This window comes from Dermacentor variabilis, chromosome 4 (genome assembly GCF_050947875.1).
Source record: "Dermacentor variabilis isolate Ectoservices chromosome 4, ASM5094787v1, whole genome shotgun sequence".
In the NCBI taxonomy this organism is placed as follows: domain Eukaryota; kingdom Metazoa; phylum Arthropoda; class Arachnida; order Ixodida; family Ixodidae; genus Dermacentor; species Dermacentor variabilis.
This window is the reverse complement of record NC_134571.1, coordinates 115,312,992-115,326,516: the sequence shown is the minus strand read 5'-3', so window position 1 is coordinate 115,326,516 and position 13,525 is coordinate 115,312,992. Positions and strand designations below refer to the sequence as shown.

The window sequence follows — 13,525 nt, the reverse complement described above, 5'->3', positions numbered from 1 at the left end:
ACACGAGCAGGTGTTATCGGTGAGACGAAAGAGTGCCTAGTCAGCGCGGCGCGCCTAGCAGTTCGTGACGTCACGGGAGAGGCCTCGACACTTGTATGCATAAAGGACGCGCGCGTTGGCTTGCCTCCATTGCGAGCTGCATGTATGGATACAGGAGCATCTACCTCGCTGGCTTCCGCGAAGCCACGAGGCCGACCGCCAAAGTACCCCTCGGAAGAAGAACGACGGGGCCAGCGGAACGCAGCTCGGCGAGTAATGCAATTGTAATGCAATCGCATCTCTAAAGTATGAATCTGCGTAATTTAGGGACCATAAGGTAATGATTGTTGGCGTATAACGTCCATTACCAGCAAGGGCACCGTCATCTAGTTTTTCAATGGAGTAAATAAAGAGGAGATTGTGATAGGTATAAATGGGGGTGTGTGTTTCAATTAAATAATTGGGATGTCCGCAACACTTTCGGGGCTACGGCGAAAACACTGAAGGGAACAGATTGGGGGACAACATGGGGGACTACATTGGGAAACCACATTAGGACATAAAAGTGAATCATTCTAGTTTCCCAATGAAATCCCCCATGTAGTCGCACAATGTGTTCCCTTTAGAGGTTTCGCCGTTACCCCCCGATAATGTTGCGGGTTTCCCAAATTTTGTCGACAATTCAGCCAGCACAATTTTTTGTGTATGCTGGTTTGGGAATGAATGCTTTAAACCCGATGCTGTCTAAGTTACATTATGGTCATATGATCGCGCGCACTGACATATTATTGGCATAATTATGCAATAACCTTACTTCCACTGCCACAATATTTTCAATGGACGGTGTTATTTACGAAGAGATTGTTATTCTTGATGATATTGATTTCCTGCATTAATCGTTAATCGTTAAGGTTTGCGACAAATGGCTGATGGTAATAAAGATTTCCAAAAAAAAGTCATTGCATTTACCAGGACCAGCGCAATTCACACCTGCTTTCAAACAATACTAGAAACAGTGATCAAACATTTTTTGTGGTAAGATACTTAGGCGTTCACATTTCTGCATATATGACATGGCACCATGCACATTCATTCCTTCTCTATACCAAAGCGTCCAATACCCTCAGTTTCCTAAAGCGTGATCTGTACTCCGCTAATCAAGCAACCAAGCTTTTTGCATATGCGTTACTTTAGTAGAGCGCAACTGGAATATGCGGCTATCACTTGGAATCCGCATCAAGAACACAGTGCTCACAGACTCAAATCAATATAGTATAAAGCTGCAAGGTTTCCCACGAAGCAACAGTCTCGGTTCTGCAGCTTAATCCACACTACGCAATATTTAAATTTGTGCGCACTCGAAAAACAGACTTGCTACGCTGCCATTTTAGCTTCGACTTTATCATAAACCCTAGGTATTCACAGAGCTCCATATCAAACCATCCAGTCGCATGCATTTTCCCTTGAGTAGCTCACCCTATTAAAATACAACCGAAGTTCACTTTACTAAACCTATTCTGTCACCCCGGTGTTTTGCCATTCACCAGTGCAATAAACGGCCAGCTGAAATCACTTCACAGAACCATCAAGATGCATCTGTTAATAAACTAGAGTGTTTCAGAAATACTGACAGGCAATAAGGCTTTGTTCAATTGCATTTGTTTTCTATTCCATGTAAAAGCAGTTATTTCTTCCTTGCGAGTAAAATCATCTTTCTATAATCTACACTCTTGATCCGGTTACACATAGGTTCCAGTTGAAACTAACGTTCCACATGTTCTTACTGGAACGAACCTCATATTTATGTGTATCCGGCTGTTTTCGCGATTAAGATTGCTATCAGGAATCGCAAACTCTTCATTCTTTCTTTATTTTTTCTTTAAGTGGAACACGCCAACGTTACGTGGATCAACGGCTTGTTCCACGTACTCTATTAGCCTTACTATTTTTCCGTTCCACTTACATCTTGTGAGGGACATACTTCTTTTCTTTTGCTGTTCCACTTTAAAACATAAGCATTGCAGTGAACCCTGTGGCGAAGAATCTAAGTGACGACATATGTTTTCTTTGGATTCCCCTCTTACACTCAAGAAAACGCTGCGGGCAGTCATCACGAATAAAAGGAATGTCTAAGTATTTTGAAATTAAAGACAAATCGGTCTTGCTAACTTTATGATTTTTTTTTTGCTTCATTGAAATGCCGACGTGAAGTTTCGCTGGTGCACAAAGCTCACGACAGTTACTTGCTTGGTGGATCAATTAGCAGTGTTTCGAAAAGCGGAATGCGTATTGAGCTTGTGCTTTCTTTTGAAAACTGTAAAAAAGAAAAAAGAAAACAGTAGAGAAGAACGAGACACAAGAGGCGCAAAATAAAACTGAAGTTTATCCGTGCAGGGACAAATACGAGACAAAATGTGAATATAGGGGGAAGGTACGCGAGAGAAACAAGGTGAATTAAATTCAAGTGCCATCTAGAAGGGAAATTTCACAATCCAATAGTGATATAGAGGATGAACTCGCCGCCTATATCCCTAGTTCTCGGGCCATGATTACGATACACAACTTAACAGCGCGGAGCTCCCGCAGCGCAGCCACATTTTGCACAATGATCGGTGTACCGTGTTGCTCTCACAGGCGCACATTCAAGCAGCGCCCAATCTACCCAGTGTATACTGTGTCGCAGGACAAAAAGAGGCAGTAGACAACATTACATCGACAATTCGTCTAGCAATTGACATGATTCGCACCACAACCTTTTTTCAAAGCGCTAGCCTTTGTTTCTGTTCTTTTTTTCGGCGGTTGCAAAGAGGTGCGTCGATGCATTGCTTCAATGTTAATCGCACTAACGTCGACATTCGTCGTGACATGGGTTCTGCCTAATTATCCGTAATGTAATACGATAAAGCTAGGTAATCAAGGGTGCATGAATAATAATAATAAAAATGTACGCAATGTCGACACAATTTTTGCGCCCACAATTTTTTTAAAATTTCGATACACCACCAAGTTCTCTGCCGTCGTCGACGGCGCTTCCCTTTCCTCGGCACCCGTTCTGTAACTCTGATAGACGATCAGTTTATGTGTAAGAAAGACAGAAGCAAACAATTCCCGCAAGGCAGACGGGACCGTGACCCGGTTGTTGTAGCACACGGCAGTGGTAGTAGCCAAACACATTAGAACGGCGAAACTGCAGGCGGCGGCAATCACGAGAGTGCAACGGACACCTATTCCCCTTTTTCGGCCACTCTTACACAGTATACGGAAGAAAGCGAATTGGATGACTGTAAGGCGACTTCGATTGCCGCTGCTTTTACGGCTACGCGACGCGCCTGGCTTTGGCGTATGAGGACAGCGACGTCTCAGAAGGAAGAGAGAGACATAGAAAAAGAAAGGAAAGAACAGTGTCGCAATATAGGAAGGCGTCGACTGGCACGAGCTTTATATATAAGACGAGTGAGGTGAAAGCAGGTGACGGATGTCCCTTTTCTCGCCGAATAATACCGCCTTCTTAGGCTCCCGTTAGGCTCCCGTTAGATCCACAAGTATAAGTAGGAGAATTGGGAAGAACGAAAGGCGACACATTGATTCTCGGGTAAGCAGAGAAAATATAGCGTCTGAAAGCAGGAAGCTATGAAAGAAGCGGCGGTGGCTACTCATTGGAAGGATGGGTGGAAAAAAGTAGGAGAAAGAGCGACAGAAAAAAGATTGATCGCGCCCCCTGGCTGAAGCTAAAAGGCTCATTCCGCATGCTGCAGTGGAGCGCTAAGCGATGCTTCTGTACCCACGTTTCCAGTCAGGATCCGCAGTCTCGCGGAGCAGTAAAGAATGGAGCCGGGAGACGGACAGGTGTAAAGAAAGGGAACAGCAACGGGACTGCGGCATTGCGTTGTGCCGACTTAGCTAACGTCCGTGGTGCCAGTTGTCTGCATTCTCGGGAAGCGGGAAGAATGGCACGCCAGCCTGCATTCGTCTGGGCGCGCAAGCAGGCACACGCGCACAAGGAAACCTTGACAGTTTACCCTTCCATCCGTATTTCTTTTTTTACAGCGATAGCAATTATACGGATGCTCGATTGAAGTGCGTTCACACTGACTCTACCCCCGTCGTGCTGCCATGGTATCTGCAGCCCAAGCGCGGCCCACGCGACGAAGGTTAAAAAGCTCTCTGCAGACGCGCCGTGCGTTTGGCTGCAAAAGCGACGAACCCGAGCTGACGCATGGTGGCACTGCGCGCTCAACCGGCTCTGCAACGTTGTGTCTACCGCTACTGGATGGATGGATGGATGGATGGATATCATGAGCGTCCCCTTTGGAACTGGGCGGTGGGTTGCGCCACCAAGCTCTTGCTATTATACTGCCTTATGTCCTACCTTGGTTAAAAAAGAAATAAAGAAAAAAACCAATATGAACTCCCACAACCAAATTTTCTGATTCCCTATTGCGAACTGTGCTTTTGTACGTCTCCGTTTTTTGTCGTTTCCCTACTTTTCTTCCACCAATCCTCCAATCGCCTCTTACTAATCCCTATTGCGGACATGTTTACTTTTCCACTGCTCTCGCTGAACCCACGGGCTTCAAGGAGGTCAGTGGCGCCTAAATCGACCGCTGGTATGAGCGCTGTGCGCGCACTCTAGCGTTCGCGCCGAGAAGCTGTGTGCATTGCCACACCGTGAAGTGCATAGCATGCCACTATTTCCTGCGCCGAGAGCGGACATTCGAAAGCAGCAATCTAAAATTTGCCCAATCGTTTCTTCGAGAGCTCACGTATAGCCGCGCTGACAAAATTTAGAGGATGTGGGATACGTATAGAGTATCATCAAGTTACTAGAGGGAACTGTGGTGCTAGCCTCTGCGGGAATTGCAAGCAGGTCAATTCAGCTAGCGTGGGAATAATGGGTAGTACGCGGATATTCCTAAAATTTGACCTTTTGGCTTTAAATGGCTTCGTGACTTTGCAAGGTGATCATTTCTATAACAAAGCCCTCCGTTATAAAAAATTAAGTAAACGTTATTAAAATTGTCAGAGGGTGGAATTCGGACAGAGGAGCTGTATCACAGAAGCGCGATATTGAAACCATTACGCCGCGGACGCATGGACAAGAGGAACCACTGCAATTAGCAACGATTATGCGTACTTGCGGAGTCTTCTTGCCTTCTGCATTCAAAAAAGTATCAATTACTTTGAAATTTCGCCCAATTTAGGCCCAGATAAAGCGTAATAAACGAAGCCACAAGAATGTCTAAAGCACCAAGCCCGAAGAGCAGACAAATCCGTGTACTACCAATCATTCCCATGGAGTCTAAATGATCGCAGCCCTAAAGTTCCCTTTATTAATTGTAGGAAATATTATGGTGGGTTAGGTACCCCAGTTTGTTAATCCACTTTTATTTCCCCATTAGCTTATCATTTCTACATTTCAATAAACACAAAAAACTATTTCCCCTATATTGTCCTATACGTTTCGGTATATGTTGGTTTCGAGTCCTCATAAAGCATGGTTGTCGTCCCAGTTTGAACGCGGTCTTTTTCATAGCCCCGGTGGCCACTTCAATAGCACCGCTAAATTCTCCTCCCAACGGTGGCGGTATTTTCTAAAGTCTCATTGCATTTTCCGTTCATTTTCGGAATTCTTTGTCATTTCCCCGTATTCCGGCGTACCTTCATTGTCACAGCTACTAGCCACCTTGTGTGATAGATAATTGTAAGGCAGAGAAGATAATTGGGTCCATACGAAATGCGGTTCCATATCACCTTTTATTATATTCATCACGCGCAAATATGTTTACAGTGAGAAACTCAATTTGATTATTCTAGTTCGTTGGTTATGTGCCTCCTACAGACAGCAGGACGAATCACCAATGCACACTCATGCAGTTCAGCTCACTTCAATTAGTTTCATCACTAGTTGATACTCGTTAATCGAGGTGTTATACAGAATGACGCGCAAGGTCTGAAACTACAGCTAGGCTTTTTATTATCGCTCACATAGGTATATGATAATGAAGAGGCATCAATCGCAATTAGAACTCAAAGTGCTAGACAACCGCGCAAGTTACGCAGTGCTATGACATGACTAATTGAAATAACAACTCATGCGGAATGGGTAACCATAGCACATAGAACAGAAAGGACACCGAGGTAAATGAACGCTATGTAGTTGCAATCCGAAATAGGTTGCCAGTGCACGCAAAAAGTCCACCAACTTGATCTGGAAGATCTAAGTGAATGTCGTTGCGATGGTGAAGTTGGCAGACTTCTTTTATGCGCTGCTAAGTCGTTCCAGATTTTCGCGCCAGCAAAAGGAAAAGATCGTTTTCTGCGGTTGCTGCGTGAGTTTGGAAGTAAAACATTGTGTGAAGCTTGTTTAAGGATGAGCACGAAGGGTATTTTTGTGAGAAGTAAATCAGATGCGACTCGTGTTGCAATAACAAAAGAAGGCTGAGAAAAGGGAGGACAGCTGGGTGTGAACGTGACTGCAGTCTCTCGTCCTAGAAAGAAGCAAGCAGGAAACGCAACAGTGATTTCACGCGGCTTTCTGAGCACGTACGGTGCCAATGTTGCCAGGGTGCTTATATCAGCAGTTTCTTTGGCAAGCCTCGTTGCACCGCTTTGCCGTTAGTTTCTTTTTTGTTGTTTTTTGTTGATGAGGGCGATTGTGAGACGCCGTGTATTATGGGATTAGGTTCTTGCTTCATGGTCTTATAGACCGCGGTGTTAAGCTATCACCGACTGGTGCAACGAGCGAATTGGAGCCAGGCCTTATTGTTAACCCGCAGCACACACACACACACACACGCACACAAACACACACACACACACACACACACACACACACACACACACACACACACACACACACACACACACACACACACACACACACACACACACACACACACGCACACACGCACGCACACACGCACGCACACACACGCACACACGCACACACACACACACACACGCACGCACGCACGCACACGCACACGCACGCGCGCGCGCACTAAACTGAGGCACGAGGCATGAAACTGAGGAACGAAAAAGTGGACCAAAAAGATAAATCCCTAAAAGTTTATCTTCTTCAACAAAAAGCAAAACAATAATCATAGAAGGCCTCATTTGTCTTGCTATTGCAGCGCTAGCGACAATGAAATTCCAGATATTCTATCTTTTTTTGTATATTATATCGTATATTGGGGGGGGCGGGGTTCCGTTGCAGTGAGCGGGAAGAACCAGACAGTACTGAAACTGACACGTCACCAAACTCACCCTCTAGCGAGCGAACTTGCGGCCAGGCATGCAAATAACACTCAAGAACAACAATAGCGGTGAGCACAGCCGTCATTCCTCGATATGTAGTCTATGGGTAAAGGCTCGACATACATGCCAACATAACTGCTGGCGCTCGCGTACGTGCCAAAATGTACACCAATATTCGCTTCGCGCTAGCAGCCTGAGTTGTCAAGATTCTTTCGCTATCAAGTCGGCGACAAGATCGGAGCAACCATAGGTATTGAAATATCGAATGTCAAAGTCAATCATAGCTTCTTTGAATATCGATGGTGTTCTATTAATTGCGACTTCCGCATGCAAAGTTCCCTAGCATCCCCCTTTCACGTGATCAAGTTCATTCCTATCACTCGTTAACAATCTCCTCACCACAGTCTTTGTAGTTCCGTTACATGTGGGATCGGCACAGCTCCCCATTACAGGGCCTCCGGGATCAACGTGCTGTATTGGACGAGAGAACGATAGAGTGGACACGATCAAACTCGGGGAGCGTAATTTTCATAAATACATTTTGCTGTTGAATCTGTATATTGCTGCGGTGAGGAAATTTAGATACGATTGTTTCATTGCGTAATTCTGTAGATAACAGAGCCAGTCGCTGGTACATCTGAGGGGGCAGCTAAAGAAGCGGTATATGGCATCGCGCGTAGCTGTAGGAGCGCGATTCCTTAGTCACACCCTTGCTGTTTCCCACTGGACACAATTTCGTAGCTTACTTCTTTGTGCCACCCGCAGCACATTTCTCCAAACCAGCAGTTCATTGACTCAAGGACTGGATTGTCACAAATAATCGGAAAGTGAAGGAGGAGGAGGAGGAGGAGGAGGAGGAGGAGGAGGAGGCAGGGATCTAAACCAAGAGAGAAGAAGAAGAATACCGAGAGAAGGCAGGGATCTAAATCAGAAGTGTTTCTGGTTGGCTACCCTACTCTGGAGGACAGGAAAGAGGGAATAAAATATAAGCTAGAGAGAGAGAGAGGGGAGGTGAAGGAAAGAAGCGGTGAGCTCGCACACGCACGCGGAGGGCCTGAGCGACTCAAAGGCGTTCATGTAAGGAAGTCGCCCTCAAGAAAGACAAAAGTGCCTTCGAAGCTTTGTGGGCCGACGAACAATGGGGACGCTCTTCAAGTAGCACCCGCACAGACAAGGGCCGATCGCCCAGTCGTCGCAATGCGATAGATAATGTTTATCTTTCCGACTGAAATCGCTGACAATGGCACAATAAAAGTTCGATATTCTCATCCACGCCGCCGGCGTCGCATGCAGCACTGTCGGTCATTCCAGCTTGTCGAAATCTGTAGGAGCTCTTTCACGAGGTCGCGACTTGTTTCCCGTGAAAGTTAAAAAATTAACATATCATTCATTATTTCACTCTCAAATAAGCTACTGCCATCTTGTGTGGGGAACTGCGGCTCGCGTGCATCTAAACCAACTACTACTTCTGCAAAAAAAAGCTATCCGCATAGTTTCTGGCTCAGATTACCTAGATCACACCAGACCACTGTTTATTAAACATGGAATATCTCCCATTCATCATCTAGTGTCATTTACCATTCTTCGCGCCTTGAATAACTTCAGCTTGCCTCGGGCTAAGTTCATAATCCAACTCTCATCGGTGACACAAACGCACACTCATACAAGCACCAGACGCAAAGAGAAATGGCATCTACCTCGACTTCGCACGACGTATGGCTCCCAAATGTTGCATTTCCTGGTTCCGAACACCCTTAACACAAACAAATGGTACACAGAAAATATGAACCTAAACAGAAAAACAATTGTTCAGCAATTTTTTTGAGCATGTGGTGGGTTCAAACCCAAATAAGGCTAATAGTGTTTTTTTTTCATTGTATAAAAAGAAATGCTGCTATGTATTGTTTGAACTTGATATATTATATTGTAATGTTGAAATGCAATTACGTTTTACTCCTTCTGTTTCTGATATAACGCTGTATTATGCTTTTTTGTTACTTCTCAGTGCATTGTATATTTGAATTTCTACCTTGTATTGCATTAGGCTTAATTGAAATTCTGCATTGTGTTCCTTGATTCATGATGTATGTCAAATTGTACTTTTTTCCCTTCACTGCTGCCATTTTGTAAATGGGCCTCGGACCCCGTCAAGCTGCTTCAAGGCAGCTTTTTGTCCCCGGCCTTTTTCTCTTGGAGAAAATGAATCTTGAATCTTGAATCTTGAAATTACTGCACGCCTTCGTGAAAGCCACTCCCAACCACAGCCGGTATAGAAGCGATACCTTACATCGGTAAAGCCTGGGTGGAGGTCGTAGTTGTAGTGAAGGGTTCAGTTCATAAAACCCGTTGTGCCTTATATTTGGAGTGTTCCACTCTGTCAAAAGAGTACATGACAGGGGTAGTTGGAGAAGTATGGGAGAGGCCTTTGCCCTGCAGTGGGCGTAACCAGGCTGCTGCTGCTGGTGATGATGATGACTCTGTTAAGGAGAGCTTGCACGCCAGGTGACGAAGCTGCCTTGTAGCGTCTGTCTTTGGAAAGGAATGGGAATGATCTGTTGTTTTTGATGTGACTCTCGGGCAGCTTTGTCTCCTTGATCATTTCTACTGATCCCGCAATGAAGGCACCAATAATTGTGGAAGGCTTTTGAACTATTGCAAGGCATTAACCATCTCTTGTTTCTCATTCATAGAATATAACGCACCGACATGTCACTTTGCGTAATGTAGTCAACCGCGCCTGAGAGAGCAACAGGCTTTGAACCCATCCGTATAGTGACGGGTAATGACGTGAGAAATCTTGTGTTTGATGTTGACTGACCTTATAATTGGATAACCACTGCTTTAATGGAGGTTGATTTAGTGATAGAACCATCAGTTGAAATGTGAGCTTCGTCAAAGTAGAAAGCATGAAAACATTCCTGAGCCGCTTGCTTCAAAGCAGACATAGGCATTTCGGCCTTCCTTTGAACCCCTGATAGTTTGCAGTCTCTCGCACAGTAGCTTTCGCCTTCCCTGCAAGTTCGTGTTCCGGCGTCCTCCAGAGATGGCAAGAATCAGGCAAAATCTGCGAATTTTAGCGCGCGTAATGCGATGTTGGAGCTTCCTGCGCGAAAACTTCGAACACTCTCAGGGCAATTCTTAAACTTCTTCGTTGATGGATTGGTTAAGCGTAAGCTGGAACATGTTGACTGAAATGTTGAAATGTTGACGAGACGAAGGCTGGCTGGACGAGCAGGGTTTTTTTGGGAAGAACAAACGTAACAACGCAGCGCATGCACAAAATACAGTCCAAAAGCACTGTGCTATCATAGTATACTACAGATGTCTTGCCTACGATTTCCTGCCTAATGTCTTGATGATGAAGGGCTTTACGTATATCTCTTTCACGTTTGCTTCTTCCCTTCCTATTCTGGAATCCGCGCGTGTATGAAATCGGGCTTACAACCACTAATCCTACAGCGCAATGGCAAGTTTCCACTTGCATGTCGATCTTAGATTGATCAAAAAATTCTGCCAAATTAAGTGTCCATTACGCAGAACTGCAAAGCTGCTTAAAACCATTTCTTAACTTGTTTGCGTAAATTCGTTTCACCCGAGCCATTCGACGATTTATTCCCCCAAAGGATGGGTGCTTAAAGCTTCTATTAGCAGCAACACAAAGAAGAAAAACACGTGTTTGAAAACACTTTCCGTCGGCCCGTTTGAGAGGAAATTCTCACAAACATATCCAGTTTAATATTTGAGCATTTACGTTGAACATTTCTATGCTTTACTTAATATGTTTCACTAAACACTACTGAATGCTGACTGCTATTTAAAGAAGATTCTCTAGCGGAGCACGTTTGCACCTGTAAAAACAAAACAAGGAAAAACACTTTTTCATAGCTTTGCGCAGCTCCGACGTTGAAGCACAGCTCTGGGCTGTCCATCGGGCCCGCGACAAGGCGAAGGGGCATGGCCGCTCGGTCCCGACGTGGGAGCGAGCCCGCTGCGCGCTAATCGCGCGGACGGAGGGACCTCAATAAAGTTATTCACCCAACCATCCATCCATATGCTGCACTATGCCCGAAACTTTACTGCAGCAGTCAATATTTAAAAAAAAAGCTAGTATTATTCGCACATCGTCAGTTTCAGATTTGTTCCCTACAACAAGAACACTGTCTACATGCATTCCCCAACACTCGCGGGTTCACTTAGCCAAAAGGAGGTTTATCTAGTAGAGAAAAACGGCATCACAAACGTCTAAACGAATTTCTCGCGAATCTGAGAATCACATCTTAATCTTAATTATAACAGTACACTGTCGTCCCCGTTTGTTCTTGTGCGCAGGAGGGAGCGGGTGACCAGCGAGTGGCTGGAAACGCCGGCAGAGGTCCCTCGCCGAGGCATGACGTCGAGAGACAGCTGTGCCGCGGTGGCGGGCGGATCTTGAGCAGCGGCCGGCTCATGGTGTAGCATGTCCTTGCTGCGGGGCGTGCACCGACCTTACAGCCACTTGGACGACGAGGACGACCTCGTGCGGTACACGGACACGCAACACGACTCGCGCAGCTCGCCCACTTCGTCGTCGGCCGCAGCGCCTGCTTCTAGACTCGTCGACCACTCTCGCCGCCACTACTGGTCCACCGCCGCAGGAACGGGGTCTCAGCAAGGCCGGTGCAGCCCCAAGATGTGCGTTCTCGCAGCCGTCACCACGCTCGTCACGCTCACGATACTGGTCACCGTGGCGGCGGGGGTGATAGCCACGACCGTCAGCCCGTCTAGTAGCAGTGCCGCGTCCACGGGTGACGCGTCCGGAACGACTCCGGCGATTCCGTCGAACGGCGCCGGCAGGTCGCTGGAAGACGTGGTGCGTGCGCGCACCCCCGGCTGTGGGGACATCGCGGGAGTCGTCGAGGATGGAGCGTTTGTTTTCAAGGTGAGCGGGCCTGCAGCGATTTTGAGAGCTAGAAAAATACGTCCTTATGTTTGGCTTGTCCGAAGTGGCTTGCGCCACTATTGCACGTTTTGTTTGTTTCTTTGTTTGTTTAGACTGTGAGGACTTTAAAAAAATAACCTGCGGTGGATAGCGTTCTTGAGTTGCACTACTCGAAGCGGCGGATGTAGCTCGCACATGAAATCGAACTGCACGATCACTACTATTCAATAAAAAAAATATATTTTTACGTATTTGCCATACGCTGCGTATTGCACTTTACGAATTGTTGGCGACGTGTTCAATATCGGTGGCATATCCACTTGCACAGACTTCTAAGGATCGCACAAGTTTCACAATATGCGTGGTGAGAGTAGCGATAAGAATGCTTTATTGTTCCATTTATTTTTTAAAAAGACAGTAGTTTTATGCATTGAAGCACAAAAGTAACTGGAACGCCCATGTATTCTGTCGCACACTTCGGGAATGAATATCCCAAAACTTTTGTCCTGAAAATTTGTTCCAAATTCAAACTTGGAACTTAAAGGTACCTTGCGAATTCACTGGCTCCAATTAGCCAATTGCAATGTGTGGTGCAGAATAATGAATTTAGAAGTTCGCTAGTGAATTTTTCTAATTTGTCCGCAGTAATGTCCGCCTCTTTCAGTAATCTAGCTCGATGAATAGAATTCTGCTATTGGCCCCAGGGAATTTTTGAAAATTGTGTATGGTAGAAAAAGAAACACCGGGTGTAATTTATGGTTTAAATACGTGCCTCGTCTAATAAGCTCAAAACATGCATGTGAAAAGAGACATTTAAAGCCATTGGTGACTCACGCCATTGAAGTCGTTTACAAGATTTCGCTAGGCTTCGGTAAAGATTACTTCGGCCACACGTGTCGAGATATAAACGACTGACTCGGGGAGCAGTCATCGTCTTTGAAGACTGTAGCGGGTAGTATGCACCTACCTGCGCACCTTAAAGGTTGCGGTTGCACTCCAGTCTTTGACAATGCAATGATTATGAGTAAGCCTATTGACAGACTGGTGAAAGAAATATTGAGGCTGGCCAGATAGGCGCACAATCAAGCACGTGTGTTAGTGTCCCGTCAGTAGCGCTGACGGACAACCAAATATGTTATTTCAGTAGATTTTAGGTCTTTCTAGAACTTTTGCGTGTGAGTCTTTATGAGCCTTGCATCAGCCTTCTTACTGCGCATGCGCGCCCCATCCGCCTTCCTCGGAAACTATTAAATAAAGTCCACTTGTAAGGAAGCGTCTGTCCTGTGCATATCGTTTCTCTCCGCCCTCATTGCGCTTAACGACACGTCATCAATTTAGTTTCAGTAAGAGTTTTGGGCATTAACCAGTGCC

The 13,525-nt window shown here is 45.8% G+C and overlaps 1 protein-coding gene across 1 annotated transcript in view; it reads left to right on the top strand.

Annotated features, from left to right (window-relative positions):
- LOC142579651 (para-nitrobenzyl esterase-like) overlaps window positions 1-13,525 on the top strand; it is an 86,781-nt gene that overhangs the window by 21,523 nt on the left and 51,733 nt on the right. The window contains exon 2 of the mRNA XM_075690062.1: window positions 11,566-12,154. Within this exon, the coding sequence (XP_075546177.1) occupies window positions 11,693-12,154 (462 nt within the window). The 5' untranslated portion in view covers window positions 11,566-11,692. The remainder of the gene's footprint in view (window positions 1-11,565; window positions 12,155-13,525) is intronic.